Genomic DNA, 17,972 nt, shown 5'->3' with positions numbered 1-17,972 from the left:
TGTCAATTTTAATTTTATTTTAATATCAAGATAATATATATTAATAAAAAAAATATTCTTTGTGAAATACCCCTGATTTATTTTTTGAGATACTTTCAAACCGGGTCAGAGCACTGAAAAGGACATAAGGTCTCTATCGTAACACCTGACACCACCCTACAAATCCTACACAGCTATAAAAAATATAATGCGTAAATAAATAACACATGTTTTTTTCAATAATGTTTATTCGTTTCCATTCTTTCGCGACGGTAAATTTAGCTCCGATTGTATATCTTGCAAGTGAGGGTAAAACGGACCCGGCACGCCTGCGCTCAGATCTGATGGTGTGTCCCCGGAACGTTGATATGGATGATGAGGGGGCGCCCCCATCCATTGGGGATACCAATATAGACCCTGGTGACATCAGTTTTATTAATTAATCTATTACGATATTGTTTAATCTACATACAATATAGGTTATAATTATGGTCAATATTTGAAAATGAAAAAACGGTGCGTGAGTCGGACTTGTCTGTCAAGGGATCCATATCGTAGTGTTTATAATATATAATAATGGTAAAAGAATCATTTCTATAATATTTATTGGGGGCCCCAATAAAAATTAGAGATAATTTATTATTATAGCTGCAACATAATATGAAAATTTGAACTGTTAACTATAATGGTTCATGAAATACAACCGGACAGCGGAGTCTTAGTAATAGGTTCTCTTTATTTATAGTACTTTTTGGACACAGAACCCTAAAAATTAAATTTTTTTCTATGGTATAGGTTGGTGGACGAGCAAATGGGCCACCTGATGGTAAGCGGTCACCATCACCCATAGACAATGTCGCTGTAAGAACCACCACCAACCTTAAGAACTAAGCTGGCTGGCTCACTCGCCCTTCAAACCGGAACACAACAATACTGAGTACTGTTATTTGGCGGTAGAATAACTGATGAGTGGGTGGTACCTACCCAGACGGGCTTGCACAAAACCCTACCACCAAGTGGTACATCATTACAATTACTTTATAATTTTTGATTGACTCTTCTATCGGTTAGTTATTAAAGCAAGCTAGTATTATAGCTTAGTACCGTATGAGTAACATTATGTAACATCGATATTATCCTAGTATAAAAATAAAATTATGTTTATATATATGTACTGATCACCTTATTGTTTCCTGCGCCCGAGCATGTGTATCTATACTCGTTAACGGTGAGCGGATCGAGGTAGCTGACGCCGGCGATGGAGCCGTAGTTTGGCGGAAACATGAACCAGCAACCGTCTAACGAATCTAGCATGAAAGGGTGCGATTTATTACACTTCTCACATTTATCTGTAGTTATTAATATATTGCTTTAAAATGTTGCCAGATACCAGCAATATGGAACCTCCTTAACGACTAAACATACGAAATTTGATCGTAAAATTTTATCTTAAAACTGAAAAACACCTCGAGGTACAGGATATAATATTTCTCTCGTTATAACTTATTTCTATATTTTATTATTATAAATATCTACAAGATAAATCAAACTCATGGAGAGGCTTACTGTTAAATAAAATATAAATGTAGTAAAAATGACAATATACGGGATTTTCCCAATTACTACTTTTTCTGATTGGTAGGTCAACTTACAGGTTATATTTGCAAATTCATGTCCTGGAGGTTCGGTGGAGAGGTGGTACGCTTCTGTAGTCTGTTCGATGAATGGGGGTATAGGGGACAGTCCCGTGCCAGGATCTCCCGGGATGATAAAGGGACCTGAAAAGTGTATTGTATATAATGGTACAATAAAATATACCTATAATAAACGATAATTTATAATTCCTACTAACAATGCAAATACTCGTATGGCGGTTCCAATATTTACGAGCACAATTCACCTGCTCGCTATTTTAGTTATGCTTAAGACAAAAATCTATCTTAATATATTATAATACTATAAATGTGAAAATAACTCTTGTCTGTCTGCTTGTCTGTCTCTTTTTCACGACCAAACCGTTGAAACGAATTTGATGAAACTTGGTATCAAGCAAACTTGAATACCAAGAAAAGACAGTGGCTACTTTTTTGCTTGAAACAACTACCAACACCCTAAAACCGAAAGTAATAAAAGTAATAATTCCTTACCTCCGTAAAAGTTAGTGTTATTCCACTCGCACACGTGGTGGTCGCATACAAGAGGGGTGAACTTCTCTTTCGTGTAGTATGTGTGTCCGTTTGGTAGAAACTACAAAACAAAACACGGTTGTAATTAAAGGAGTACAGAATTATTATCTTTTTCGCTACTTCCATTGAAATAGGCCATGAAATTTTGTTTTTTTTTTGGCACCGACTTATGTTATGCCGTGTTTGTAACGAGTCAAGTTTTCTCACTAAAGTCAAATAATAATTAAACAGAAATAACGTAAGAGAGGCAACATGACATATATACTTTTAATTTTGCCTTTTCTTCTCCTCTCCATCCCATTTTTTGCTAATTTATTGTTGATACATATATATTTTTTTAGGAAATACATACCAACATATAATCGTAGTGTCTAAAGCGAATGCCTTGAATATTGAAGTCCAATATAAACGAGCCCGACGTGATGATACACGAAACAGCTGTTAATGGCGGCAGCTTGTACATCACGAGGCCACATTTTACAATCGCCTTCGGAAGCGACGAGACGTCCCTGACGTGCTGAAGGCTCTTCTTGAATGGAAATCTACAAGATTATCAAAAAAGGTTTGATAGGGCATTTGTACTTTTTAGAATAATTATGTATAGTCTATATAGTTGCAAAAAATATGATATGGAAACTAATTAATAATTTAATTGGTGGTAGGTCTTTCTGCAAGTCTGGATAGGTACCAACCACTATCAGATATTGTAACGCTATACATCAGTACTTAGTATTGTGGTGTTCCGGTCTAAAGGGTGAGTGAGCCAGTGTAACTACAGGCACAAGGGTCATAGCATGTTAGTTGCCATGATATTTCTTACAGTGCCATTGTCTATGGGCGGTAGCGACCCATTTACCATCAGGTCGTATCGCCACTGTAAATCGGTCTGTAAAAATAATTGAGACAATTATATCTGTAGTTCTTCTAGATTTTATCACTCTAAGAGGACCGCAGGAGGTATATACATATGGATATGCAATTTTACATACCTAAATATGCAAATGCCCAGATGACATTCCAATCCGTGTATGTAATTGTCCATTTCGAACACGACACTCGGATCTTCTTCCAGGAAGTACTTGTTGTCGTCCATGAAGTGGACAAAGCCCAAGAAATGGAAGCCACGACCCCTGCAGTGGGGAGTGACACCTCTACCGATGTTGTATATATCGCTGTACAGCTCGGACATAAATATATATACATTCTTACCACAGTAAAATTCTGAAACATTTGGTTAAATATTTTAGCAAATTAAAAAAAAATAAACTATAAAGGAGGTTGTATGGAAAAGTTTTGAACGTTTCATAAAAGCAGTAATACCAGCCAGCAGCATATTTCTGAGGTGTTAGTTTACTTTTTAATAATATCGTTTCGTAAAAGCAGCCAGTCCTCTTTCTCTCCTGATTTATGCATTTTAAACGTTATTGTTAATCTAAATTAAATTAATTTTATAATAATGGTATTACTACATGTCGATTTTACCTTGACTTAAATAAAATTCAGATGGAACAGCGCCTCCTGCTCCAGAGTTATATGTGGCAACCCTTTCTGTCTTTATAGCATTGTGATTATCGTACATCGTCAACATATTGTCTATTGTATCGTCCAAAGCGATTAATAAAACCTGTATAATAAAATAACTAGCTCAGCTACAAAAACATAAAATTAACAATTTTTTTTGGTGATGAAAATGAATGAACCGCAATCCTAATTCGATCTAACTTGGACTATTGCTCACAAAAATTAACAGTAGTTTAACCATACGATCCCAATTAAATTCCAATCCAACTTTGACCGAACCGCTACTATTATTATATTAAGCATATTTTTAAATTTTGAAAAAGAGTTACTACTGAGTTCCTTGACGGTTCTTCTCAGTAGAATCTACTTTCCGAAGCGGTGGTAGCGTCACTTAATATATATAGTTGTTAAGTGATGATTGAAAAATGCTTGTAAAAGCCTACTTGGATAAAGTATACTCTGATCGATTGAACTGATTCGTTGTGGAGTAAGAACACGGCTTAAATTAACGACAATTTTGAGTTTCGATTCAAATGCGAAAAACTGTTTATTTGTTAATAGAGTTTAGACCCAGCAACGACCACCAACCCAAAGACGTAAAGGTGCTAAGCGATCCCGTGGCGGCCGCCGAAAGACGGAGAGGGTACCGCCGTGGGTTTTTTAGAGGGTAAACCCGGTGGATTTGGGCACACTCGGCGTCCAGGGAATCGAGGAGTACCACTCCCCCCTCCACTTTACATCACGTAAGGGAAGAGCGTAAAGCGTTTTTCCAGCGAGAAAAAAAGGACGTATAGGTGTGCCTATCTGTAATGTACTTTATTCTATGTTAAGATTTAGTTACATTAAAGCGAGCCGCCATTCTGACTTCAATCCATGTTTACCTTCATAGAGGCATATAAAGATACAACTTAAATATAAGTGAAAGGTAAGTGAGTGGTTTTGGAAAGGTTTAAAGTTACTCAAAAATACCTTTAATTCCTTAATGTGCATAGTGATAAACCTTGCGAGATGATCCGTTGCAATATGCACGTGTTCATTGATTATGTACTGAAAGGCAAATGTTAACAAAATAATTATCTTTGATCGTTTTCAGAATTTTCTAAATATATGCAGTAACGGAAAAATAAAGATTTCAAAAAAATCAAGAATTATTTTGCAACGCATACTTTATAGACAAGTAGATGATTCTATATCTGCTCTGTTACCTTTTTATGTATTTCTATATATTTATTTGCTTTAACGGTTCATAACTAGAGGTCACATACTGAATAAAGATATGTAGTTAGGAGTAAGGTAATTAGGCGAATTACTGAGTATATATGAAAATTGATTCTTTGAGTAGGTGGAACAGCGTGGTGGAATATGTTCCAAACCTCATCCTCAAAGGGAGAGGAGGCGTTAACCCAGCAGTGGGAAATTAACAGGCTGTTGTTGTTGTTGTTTGTTGTTGTATCGAAGATGTTCTACTATGCTGGGCAATTTAATTTATTTTCAGATTTTTTTTAATTATGCTTTTCCTCGAAATTCATGCAAAAAAAAAGAGCAGGATATCTGGAATAGATTGGGTACTTGTATTTTTTCAAACGGTACCTGATCCGGAGCTCTCTTAATCTTCATCATTTCGATCTGATAATGAGCCAAGTGGTCCAGCTTGTCGGTGGGATCGTGGCCGTAGATCTCATAAGCGTCGATGATCATTGCCAGCGATATATTCTCGCTCGGCTCTTGACAGCACGGGTGATTTCGAACATCGTAAGCATTCTAGAAACAATTTTAGATTGAAAATAAATGGTCGATAAAAATATAAAGGAAAACTCCCGACGTTCGTTTCAAAATACTGGATAGATCCAGTGATAACTGGTATATCAAAGATTACTTACTTTAGTGTATATCTACTAACTTACGAATAATATGCATATATTATTTTATTGTAATTTCGAGTTTCCAAAACAGGAGAATTTAGTCCTGTTAATTTTATATTGAAAACGATTACTTTTTTATTTGCTTGTCTATGCTGAATCCGACTAGAATAGAGTATGTATTATTATTCTCATAATATCAATTTAAGAATCTTGTCTTGTGTATCTTTTCATACCATGGCCGTAGGCAGGCGGGAATTTGGGGGTTCAAACCCCCCCCCGAAATTTTTTCGCTAACCGCTATCGTATTATTTTGCGCTAATTAAACAAAAAAAACGTAAGTATTTATTGATTTCTTCAGAAAATTAAGCCGTTTTGTCTAGATACGACAATAAATCTAAACAAAATGAATCATTTCCGCAAAGATTAGAGGCAATAATAATCATACACTTATTCACATTTTATTAAGATAGTAATTTTTGATGTCATAATGTCACGTTAGTAATTTTAGATACTAAGGAAGATAAACCTTTTACAGAGTGCCATTACATTTTGAAATGTGTAAGACAGATTGTAAAATTTCTGATACATTCTATGTACCCCTGTACATGTATGTTATTGGTAATCCGAAGTATATCCGTTAGGATTTGATAGGGGTGACTATTTGAAATAATTTTAACCCCCATATGCATAATCCAAAAGTGAACCATTTTTGAGTTATCATGTTTTTTTGCTTTTTTCAATTTATTTAAAAAAAGTTACAATTATAATCTATTTTTTTCTTTTGTTTTATAAAAACGATTAAACACAAGGTATGAAATTCATACCTATACCCATGTATTACTGATCATCTTCACATGTATACTTTTGCGTACTGATATATTGTGTAATGAAGAACAAAGATGTCTCCATGGACAATTGCTACTTTTATTAACATAAGCATATTCGTAGCTTATATAGGAAAATATATATTTTATAAGATTTTCAATTAATTAATTTTAATGAACAAAATTTTAGAATACTCACTATAATTCTGGTAAAACATAATGAAAATAGTAAAATTACTACTAGCCGAACAATACGTAGGCACATATCGTTTCAAACAACCATTTAACTAAAAAACATATCGTTACAAAACATCAACTATTTGATTTACTAACGACCAATTAGGAAAAAGGTTTAATTTTATGACTTTGCTAAAATATTTTCGTTTGACATTTCTTTCTTTAAATTCGAAATTTAAAATTAGATTTTCCATATAATTTTAAATCGATACCATATAATAGGTTTTTGTTCTTATAATTTCATTTAATTATTTTCGTGTGCGCGCATGTGTTTATGTTTACCCAATAGTCAGGAGCCATCTGAAAATCAGTGCTGTGTATCAGCACAGCTTATACTGAGATGAACTCCTTGCTACCTAAACTGTGTTCTTTAAATTTAATTATTTTCTCGAGTATAATTTATGTAATGTATGTGTGTAGCAAAATAAATGGTTTAAATGGTTTTAATTACGATAACCATCATATCAAAATTCATTTTCTTCAACGTACATACAACACACAAATTAGTCGTTTATTCCTTGAGTAATGGTTCATATCGTATGTTACACACCATATTTGGGATGTTATGGATAAATAATTTCGGATATGGATACGGATACATATATCCCGTTTCAGATATGGATACGGATATGATATTATTTCGGATAATCCGATTGTTTCGGATAGTTGCGTTAATTTGAATTTATTTATAAGCTTTTATTGAGTATAGGAGTATTTGAATTTAAAATACAGTTAGCTACTCTCATTTAGTATAACCAATAATCATCCCAAAATTATTATAATAATTTTTTTATTGGATTCAATTACGGTCATGGAACTAAAATAATGGTCATGGAATAATATGCTATAGAAACTTATCCGATGAGAGCTAGGCCAATATAAGATTCTTTCTATAGGTAGGCTGACAGACTAATCAGCACCTGATGGTAAGTCATCACTTCCGACCACAGATATTACACCACCAATCTATGAAAGAAGTTTATTATACTCCCAGTGCCTGTAGTGACAATGACTGACTTACCCACCAAACCGGAACACAACTAACTAAGTATTACCATTTCCCTGTATATGGAAGTGGAGTTAATACCTGTTGACTTCCAAGCAGGATATATGAATTTAAATAATTGTATTTAACTAACATGACTTTATACTTTTTAAATGTTGAAAAAAAGTAACTACTTAGTATTTTGCCGGTTCTTCTCGATAGAATCTACTTTCCGAGCCGGTGGTAGCTTCACTTAATGGTAAAATGACGATTCAAAAGTGCTTGTAATACCTACTTGAATAAAATTTATTTTAATTTGATTTGATTTATACACAGGTGGGTTAGCACAAAATTGCCACAGAGTAAATTCTAGAACCATCCTAGCAAGTTGCTTGATTAAACCTAAAACATTTATGGCTGAAATTATTCAATTTACTACGCTTATGTACCAAACATAAAATATATGGACCAATGTTTACTCACATCGATATATATGTCATCTTTACTAATATTACTTTATTTAAGGACTTAATTTTAATTATTCTTGTATCTAAAAAGTATATATAAATATCTGTTTTAATAAATGAAATATAGTATACACGCAAAAGTAATTCTATCTGTAACCACTTCTAGCTTAAACCGCTGAACCGATTAAGTTGTAATTTGATATTGAAATATTAGTTATTTTTTAAATCCACCCCTCGAGGGAGAAAAATTGTGACATTTGTATGCTATAAGTATATGCACGGTTAAAGTCGCAGGTTGAGCTAGTTTTATCTAATTATAGCTATTTATCTCTAGTATTTTGTCTTTGAAGAGGAAAGTAATGTACCTATAAATATATATTCAGATTTTCATTGATGACTTAAGTCACATATTATTATACGAGTAATTGAATTAAGGCTCTATATTTTCTTCTCTTAGCCATGACACTGGCATATAAGAAAAAAAAATTAATGAAAAATCTCAAAATTCATCTAATTCATTTCGGACATCTCATGGGAACAATGTTCTGCCAAGTTTGGCCTCGTATCGATCGCGGCACCGCGCACCTCGCTCGCGTCGAATTCATTCCCAAACGAGTCAAACCGTGCGAGCCATTACAATAAAGAAAACCATTTAAAAATGGTCTAAACCAAACCATTTCCTTCATACTAACGTGCAAAATACAAAAGTGCTTGTAACAAATCAAAAAACATATAAAATGTTTAAATATGGAAAAGGAATTTAATAAAACAAAAATGGCTGATCAAACCAACGGCACGGTGAAACAATAATGTAAAGATATTTATATAGCTTAGTGTAAAGAAGTCTTCCATTCTAGTATTAAGATTAAGATAAAATATAAAATAAATTATTGTATATCTGTTGCGTCAATTTTGACATAGTTTTAAAATTCGAATATTGATTATATTGATTCGAAGAAGTATCGGAAAAGAGGTTTAATATATTTCTTCTGAATAAAAAAGTAAAAAAATGCTCAACCTCGGGCGTATCAAGTTGCCGCCGCTCAAAAATGTACTGGATGTGGCTATGCAGACTGTTAGGCAGCAAGTGCCTGACAAGCCTGGCCCTCCACAACGTCCTCCTCAAAATGTTCGATTTGCAAATATGGGTAAGAAATTATCTATACTTTTTTGTCGTCATATTCTATATTAATCAATTATAAATACAGCGTTAAATAATTTGACAGTTTATTTTTAATTTCAATTTAATTCATTAAAAACTGTTTTTAATATAAAAAACACATTTTCTAAATGAGAATTTCTAATTGTTTTTATTAATAAGGTTATTTAATATATGTCTAGAATATAGGCTTTTATTATTTCAAAGAAACATAATGATAAAATTTAAAGGTTTTTCCCGTCATTACAAAATCGAAATAACCTAAATAAGTTATCTATTATGTAATTCTTATAACAAAGGTTAAACTTTCCGCCCACCCCAGTTACAATTGACGTGCAAACTAAAGTCATTACTTCGATGGAATTTAAAATAGACCTTATGTGTACCATACACAGAGGTCATATACGTTTTATTATTGATCATCTTTATTTCCTATCAGACATGGGAGAGAGCTGTGAACTGTCAACCATGAACGAGACGACTTCACCGACGTACCAATCTACTAATCCAACAAATCCATTCCTGAGTGGAGAACTGCAGGCTGAAGATTCTTTTACCAGCTACCAGAACACCTACCCTCAGCAAGATGGAGCACCGAGGTATACTTTTACAGAGATAAAAGCTAAAATTAAACAAATATATATTTAATAACAGTTAAACTGGATCTTTTCTTTGTTCCAGGACTCAAAGTATGCAAAGCGTTGATTTTTACGCTTCATCTGAAGAAGGTGGCTTTGAAGAAGGAGGTGGTAAGCCAGGTGCGAAGATTAATGAGTTCCAAGCCGCTTGGAATGTCACCAACGCAATTCAGGTATAAAAATATATTTTCTTGTGAGTAAATTAATATTTTATTGCAGCTTAAATATAACTTAAAAGTCGAGTTGAGTCAGTGGTTAGAACACGTAAATCTTAAAAAAATGCATTATCAAATCCTGTACCTTTGAATTTTCACGTGTTAAATTTGTTTATAATTTATTTTATGCCCCCAATGGGAAAAATCCCTTAGGAAATATATTTCTCTCGGATGAGTCTTCCATATCCACCAACCTCACTGTCTAATTAAAACCATACTGTCTCCTTAATTGGAAAAGGAATCATAACTGGCTGGACTATACTAGCTGTAGGATATATCTACAGACTTTCTCAGTGAAAATATAACTAAGCTATATCTTTACAGGGTATGTTCGTGGTTTCGTTGCCTTTTGCAGTGCTGCAAGGTGGATATTGGGCAATAGCTGCTATGATTGGAATAGCTCACATCTGCTGTTACACAGGTAAGATTCTCGTTGAATGCCTGTACGAAGATGACCCAGTTTCCGGCCAGCGAGTGCGTGTTCGTGATTCTTACGTTAGCATTGCCAAGGAGTGCTTTGGAAGAAAATACGGTGCAAAAATCGTGAACATCGCTCAAATCATCGAGCTTCTCATGACTTGTATCCTATACGTCGTTGTATGTGGTGATCTGATGATCGGTACCTTTCCTGATGGTTCTATTGATACACGTTCTTGGATGATGTTGATCGGTATATTCTTGTTACCGCTCGCTTTCTTGAAGTCACTCAAAAGTGTCAGTATGTTATCCTTCTGGTGTACCATGAGCCATCTCATCATCAATGCAATTGTACTCGGTTACTGCATCCTTTATATCGGCGACTGGGGTTGGTCGAAAGTCAAATGGTCTTTGGATTTTGAAAACTTCCCCATCAGCTTGGGTGTTATTGTATTCTCTTACACGTCACAAATTTTCCTGCCCACACTAGAAGGCAACATGGAAGATAGATCTCGTTTCGAATGGATGTTAAACTGGTCACATATAGCAGCAGCGGCTTTTAAGTCCATCTTCGGGTATCTATGCTTCTTGACCTTTCAAAACGACACTCAGCAGGTTATAACAAATAACCTTCGTTCTGCTGGATTCAAAGGGTTGGTAAATTTCTTCTTGGTTGTCAAAGCGGTACTGAGTTACCCATTGCCATATTACGCGGCATGTGATCTAATGGAAAGAGTTTTGTTCAGAGGCAAGCCAAAGACAATATTTCCTCCAATTTATGCTTTAGATGGAGAATTGAAGGTATGGGGACTGGCTTGGAGATTAGGAGTGATCATGTTCACGATTCTAATGGCTATATTTATTCCCCATTTCGCTATCCTCATGGGTTTCATTGGCAGTTTCACGGGCACCATGTTGAGTTTCATATGGCCGGCCTACTTCCACCTTAAATTGAAGGGCAATCAATTGGAAACAACAACTATTGCTTATGACTACTTCATCATAGCCCTTGGCGTGTTATTCGGCATCATTGGAATGTGGGACTCGGGGTCTGCTCTCGTGAAAGCTTTTAAAATCGGCTTGCCGTTCTAAGTTGATGTAGTGTTTTAGATGATTGTTGAACTATTTTTAGATTAACGCATTTATTTCGTGTATATTCGTCACGGATGCGATATATCTTAAAATTTTAACCGCCAATTAATGTCTAGTCTGATGTGATTTTTTTTTTGTATTTTAGCCCTTTTAGGTATTAAGAAAAGATACTAGCTGTTACGTTACGATGTTCAAACGTCTTCCAATAATAATAATAACATATACATTTATGTATATACGTATATTAGACAGTTAAAATTATATTTACAATATATTTAAAGGATCCAATGTCTTCCAAATAGAATTTACGTTTTAAAATTCTTCGACAACGAAGTCTTCCATATTCAAATGTTATATATAAGGATATTATTAAATTCACTTACTATATAAGATAGAATAAAAAGCATTTACTAATATTATGTGCGATGATAATAATGTATTTTAAAAGTAACCACTAAAAAGTTTTATTGAAAAGAGTTCATACTTGTTGTTGTGATAGCAGATATTTTGTGTTTTTTTCTGATATTAAATTTAGTCAATGAAATATCCGTTGTGTTAGAAACGTAGATTAAAAACTTTGTGGAGTATATTATACAATAATAGATTATTAATAGCAAATCCATTTGTTATACATTTTAATCACAAGCCTGGCTAACGCAAACTGACGCAGTATGCACACACGTTGTAATAATACGCCATTGTCACGCACACATACGTCTCACATCAAAAATTTCGATTTTGTGTTCAATGACGTTGCATTAGCATTATTTTGAATAATCTCGAAATTAATAAATCCAATAAAAATACTGATTTACAATTGAAATGTCGCTTACGATTATTCATGACGACAATAGAATAGTATAGCATATTTATATTCAATTTTTAATAAACTATGTCTAATTGTTGTTAATTATATATTTTAGATTTAAATATATGTAATACTTATATGGACATTACTAGTATTGTGAGGTATCACACTATGTTCTACGTTCTATATTTAAAAAAAATGACAATAGAATCAAGGCCTTAATTTATACCCTGATATTTACTCTCAGAAATAATTATACAAAAATATTAGTATCTTTATTTATTATATATATTATGATAAAAAACGACAATATATTAATTACAAAATAAAAGCAATGTTAAATGTATTTAATAACCTCGATTATGTTGAAAATATATTAAAATATTTATTTTAAACTTTGAACCGTATATTATACATTAAATTAAATAATTTAGTTTTTATGTTCTGTATATAATTTATATAATTATGAAATTAACTATTTGTGCCGATTCCATTTTCAATATATCTGCGTTAAATAATTTAATTATCCCTATATGTATTGCTATCATTAAAATGTCTTCCTATGAAAAGTAAATGTAAATGTTAAAAAAAATGTATATCTTTTAATGGAATTGATTATAACTGTATTAAAAAATATTTAATTCAAACATAAAATGACAGTAAAATGTTTTAATTATCTATGATAATAAATACGTAACAATTGACAGAATTACGGAGGTTAAGGAATAAAATGGCGGATCAGTAATTTTATTCCAAATTTAAAAATAATGTTTTAGATTGAAAGTATTATTCATTTACAATTAAATCTTTTACATTATATTATGATATTTCCATACCTAATTTTATAAAGAATAGAAGAAAAAAGTTATCTGAATTACTACTTATTGAAATATTATCCTACACATTTAAGAACACTGTAAAATTGTAAATGCTCCGCTGTCCTCAATCGACAAAATTTGAATATCGAACAAAAACATTCCATTTCATAATAACTTAATACAGATTATAAATTAGACGTAACGATAGATAAAAAAAAAACCTTTCGTCTGCACATGCAGTGTCCGTTTATCGTGCTTACGTTAAAAATGTTTAATTAGAAATGTAATCAAATGCAATAATGTTTTATATAAAAATACTCAGTACGCATTACGCATGTATTGTGATGATATAAATTCTGTGTGTATTTTAAATATTATAAAATGTTATTCTATATTGTGTTTTATTTTAATTTTTTTTTATAACCCCCACTAAAAAGTAATTAATATAATTGTTAAATATGTCATTGGCCTAGGGCTGGCTTATGAAATAGACCAAAATAAAAATATTATGCCACAGCTGGGCTAAGACATCTCGCCAAAATTCTAAGTTTCACCCGCACCACCTTGATGTCCGAAAATCCACAACAGCGCGATTTCTCAGACATTTTCTGCCTCGCACAACCACTTTGTGGAACCAGCTTTCGCCGGCGGTTTTTCCGAACCGATACGACATGGGAACCTTCAAGAAAAGAGCGTACTCCTTTTTGAAAGGCCGGCAACGCACCTGCAAGTCTCCTGGTGTTGCAGATGTCCATGGGCGGTGGTAGTCACTTTCCATCAGGTGAGCCTCCTGCTCGTTTGCCACCTATGCCATAAAAAAAAAGACCCTCGTTCCTTATAGATGAGAAAGTTTATTCAATGCCGATGCTCCAATTCTTATTATTGGCACATGTGTTTTTGTGGGATTTTCATCCCACACGCAGATATCTTCCTTTACAACTGAGGATGAAATGAATTACAAACAACATGAATACCCAGTGGTACATGTCAGGGATTAAAAACGCGATCTTGCGTCTGAGATTGACGTATAAGTAACTTCAATCTATTGCCCCATATACAGTTTTCTTGCTCTAAGGTCAACCCATTGGACCCTTGTGGCTCTTTTCATGTTATTGGTTATAGATATTTTACTCGCATAATATTACAACAGCAGATTATATATCGACTGTATTTATAAAATCGTGCCTCGGAAAGCACATAAATCCATTAATGCTCCATCTTTATGTACTAGGCATATGTACTGCGCGTTTGGCTGGTCTCCTAAGGGACACGCTGTCGTAGTAAAAATCGGTGATAATATAACCATATACTATTACAAGTACTAATGTTAATATCACATAGCACATTTTTTGTATTTCGGTGTAGCGCGAGTCACGTCGGCTCCGTATAAAATAATTAAAAATAACAGTAATTATCGAGTATTCTCGTCGTTGTTTTAAGTAAAAAGCTACCTAGTGCATTTACCATTAGTAAAGGTAGCATACATTACATTTTTTGGTGAAAAACAATTGGAAATAAGTTAATAAACAATGTATTAAAACATAAGTGCATCAGTGTAAAAATAAAGTGGTGTAAGGTAGTCATTAAAACGATCTCAATAATTCTACCGCTCAAGATCATATCACAAATTCTGTGAAACATACGAAGCCGTTTTTTTGCCAAGATTACTAAACTTAATCTGGCGCGTTACGGTGAGCGTGTGAATTAAATGCTCCTCGTTCCGGAGGGCCTAAGATCGATTCCAAACAAAACTTAGAATTTTAATTTTTCGAGCAAAATTATTACTGAGATTAAATAATAAAGCTTACAATGTCTTCTAAAAAAAAATTAGAATGCTGTCTTCGATCTCCTAATTCAACTGAGGTGATGTCATGTTACGGTTGCAAAAAACGATATCACTATAACTGTATTTCAACATCTAAAACTTGTTTCAATGAACTGTCCGAAAATCACAAAACTACATGGCTGTGTCCAACTTGTGCTAGACCTAAAAGAGACAACACAAACACACCTATTAGAACCTCGCTTACTACTTCAGAGGATCATGACAACCAGACTTGCAATGTTACTCTTCGCATCAAACATAATGAAAGGAAGGTTATTGAAAAAATAACACCTGACCTACCACTACATGAAGTCCGGTATATTGTCAGAGAAGAAATGAAAAGTTTGCTAGACGTTTTCAAAAAAAGCATACTGGATGAATTCACCACAAAAACGAACGAAGTTCTTGCGTCTATAAATTTCCTGGAAGATCAATATGAAAACATCAAGAAAGATTTATCCGCTAGAAATGAAGTAATTAAAACCCTACAGTTAGAAAATAAAACACTACACTCCAAAGTGAATGACTTACAGACTAGACTCACTTTAGTTGAAAATCAATCCCGAGCCAGCAACCTAGAAATCCAATGCATTCCTGAGCACCGATCTGAAAATATCATCTCTACAGTGAAACAACTGGCCGCTAATGTAAAGTATAACTTATCAGATACTGACATACAGAGCTGTAGTAGAATAATGAAAATCAACAAGGAGAGCCCCCGACCACGTTCTGTACTAGTCAAATTTAGTAGTCCAAGAGTACGGGACAATTTTCTAGCGGCAACAATAGCCTTTAACAAACAAGCGAAATGTAAGGAGGACAAATTAAATACCAGCCACTTAGGCATCGGAGGAAACAAACAACCTATATATGTTACCGAACATCTCCCACCGGCTACAAAGGCACTACACGCAGAGGCACGCATTAAAGCTAAGGAACTCAAATATGAATTCGTCTGAATTAAGAACGGTCGAGTTTTTATGCGGAAGTCAAAGTCGTCTGACTACAAAATTATAAAAAGTTCAGAATCTCTCTTAAATTTATCGTAACTAAATTTTATTAATAGACATGTTGTGGTACATTAATTGAAAAATTCGATTCAATAACCTGTTATTATCAAAATGTCCGAGGACTTCGTTTAAGCTTAACTGAAGTACGAAAAGAAGTCCTTAACTCGACTTATGATATCATTGTACTAACGGAAACTTGGCTCAATGATAGTATACACGATGCTGAGATCTTCGATGACAGATATTATATATATAGACGTGATCGCGAAACGTCCTCCATTTCTAACAATAAGAAAATTGGTGGTGGAGTTTTGATAGCGGTAAAAAAGGATGGCTTTAGTTCACGCAGACAACTTGGATGGGAGAGTCAATGCGAAGACTTATGGGTCACAATAGAACTCGATTCTGAGGACATAACAAAACATTTACATATCTGCGCATTATACATTCCCCCACCAGTTACTCACAACACATTAGACGTTTTTATTAATAATGCAACTAAAACAATAAATGATAACAACTTGGATGTTCCAAATAATTCGATTCTATTACTTGGTGACTTTAACATTAGTTCTATATCATGGGAAATCCAACCTAATGTTCAGTACACATCCCCAAGGAACCACACAAATTGTCTCCTTAAAAGTTGCCTAATAGATTTCTTTGCCTTACACGACCTAAACGAATATAATCATATTAAAAACAGAAGTGGAAAAATTTTAGACTTAATTCTATCTAACATAACCATGAACATTAGTGAAAGTCAATTTCCCATACGCAATGTAGATACTTTGTCTTAAAAATGAAATTGTCTTAAAAATAATGCCCACAAATATTCCTCTTAAAACCAAGCCTAAAACTTCACACAATTATAAAAAAGCTGACTACGATTCTATTAGAACGTATCTTGATAATATTGATTGGCTTCAAACTTTAGGTACACTAGATAATATTAATTCAATGATATCTAAGTTTTACGAAATTCTGCAAGTAGCGATTGATAAATTCGTCCCGAAGTCCTGCAAAAGAACAAAATGTTATCCTATCTGGTTTACTCCTACAGTCATCAAACTAATATAACAAAAATATAAATATCACCACAAAGTTAAATTATATAACAATCCACTTGACAAAATTGAATTTGCACACCTGCGGAAAGACTGTGACAAACTTATTAAAAAATGTTACTATGATTACATTTTACATATTGAAGAAGCTATTGGGCAACATCCGAAATATTTTTGGACACATCTGAAAAATATGCGACGTAAGGGTTCGAATTACCCCAATAAAATGACTTTGAATAATCATGAGACATGCAATAGGCAAGAAATATGCGACTTATTTGCTAATCATTTTTCATCGGTATTTAATAATAATAATTCAAACAATAACTTTGATTTACCGTCAGTGAACATATCCAAAACTTATATAGGCAACATTCAATTATCCAAAGGAGACATTGAGAAACGACTAAAAAGACTTGACATATCGAAGGCTGCTGGTCCAGACAATATTCCGCCTTTATTTATACGTAAGTGCGCAACCTCATTGTCTGTTCCGTTATCCTTAATATACAATAATTCCCTAAATTCAGGTATTTTCCCCGAAAAGTGGAAAGAGGCGCGTATGGTGCCAATTTACAAAAGTGAAAGTCGTCAGAATATTGTAAATTATAGACCTATCTCCATTTTATGTACTATGTCAAAGGTCTTTGAGAGTTTAGTGTATGAACTAAGCTTTAAGCTACTAGGAAGACGTATCAACGGGCAACAGCATGGCTTCTTGTCAGGTAGATCTACTGCCACAAACCTCTTTTCATATGTCACTGAATTAATTGGTAATGTCGATAATCGACTGCAAGTCGATGCTATATACACAGACTTCTCTAAGGCCTTTGACAAAGTAAACCACACATTACTTGTTAGC

General features: G+C 33.6%; 2 protein-coding genes across 2 annotated transcripts; one reads left to right on the top strand and one right to left on the bottom strand.

Moving 5' to 3' along the window:
• Positions 1-217: 217 nt before the first annotated feature.
• LOC124540211 lies at positions 218-6,697 on the bottom strand. Its single transcript, XM_047117672.1, has 10 exons — positions 6,572-6,697; positions 5,277-5,447; positions 4,656-4,733; positions 3,648-3,789; positions 3,155-3,386; positions 2,518-2,707; positions 2,127-2,226; positions 1,632-1,757; positions 1,162-1,286; positions 218-396 (listed from the first exon to the last, which is right to left on the bottom strand). Exons 1-10 carry the CDS (start codon positions 6,635-6,637, stop codon positions 226-228), a joined length of 1,401 nt encoding a protein of 466 aa, XP_046973628.1. The 5' UTR covers positions 6,638-6,697; the 3' UTR covers positions 218-225.
• Positions 6,698-8,944: 2,247 nt separating this feature from the next.
• LOC124540116 (vesicular inhibitory amino acid transporter) lies at positions 8,945-13,563 on the top strand. The gene is made up of 4 exons (XM_047117546.1): positions 8,945-9,209; positions 9,660-9,819; positions 9,902-10,031; positions 10,398-13,563. Exons 1-4 carry the CDS (start codon positions 9,071-9,073, stop codon positions 11,580-11,582), a joined length of 1,614 nt encoding a protein of 537 aa, XP_046973502.1. The 5' UTR covers positions 8,945-9,070; the 3' UTR covers positions 11,583-13,563.
• Positions 13,564-17,972: the final 4,409 nt, after the last annotated feature.

Source organism: Vanessa cardui, chromosome 24 (assembly GCF_905220365.1).
Source record: "Vanessa cardui chromosome 24, ilVanCard2.1, whole genome shotgun sequence".
Classification (NCBI taxonomy): Eukaryota; Metazoa; Arthropoda; class Insecta; order Lepidoptera; family Nymphalidae; genus Vanessa; species Vanessa cardui.
The sequence above is the reverse complement of the archived record's forward strand: the minus strand, read 5'-3'. Positions and strand labels throughout refer to the sequence as shown.

Coding starts and splice junctions, on each gene's coding strand:
- LOC124540211 (XM_047117672.1), bottom strand. CDS start 6,637: ATGTGCCTACGTATTGTTCGGCTAGTAGTAATTTTACTATTTTCATTA. Junction 5,448..6,571: donor TATGTTTTACCAGAATTATA/GTGAGTATTCTA, acceptor AATTGTTTCTAG/AATGCTTACGATGTTCGAAA. Junction 4,734..5,276: donor TTAAGAGAGCTCCGGATCAG/GTACCGTTTGAA, acceptor TTTGCCTTTCAG/TACATAATCAATGAACACGT.
- LOC124540116 (XM_047117546.1), top strand. CDS start 9,071: ATGCTCAACCTCGGGCGTATCAAGTTGCCGCCGCTCAAAAATGTACTG. Junction 9,820..9,901: donor CAGCAAGATGGAGCACCGAG/GTATACTTTTAC, acceptor TCTTTGTTCCAG/GACTCAAAGTATGCAAAGCG. Junction 10,032..10,397: donor ATGTCACCAACGCAATTCAG/GTATAAAAATAT, acceptor ATATCTTTACAG/GGTATGTTCGTGGTTTCGTT.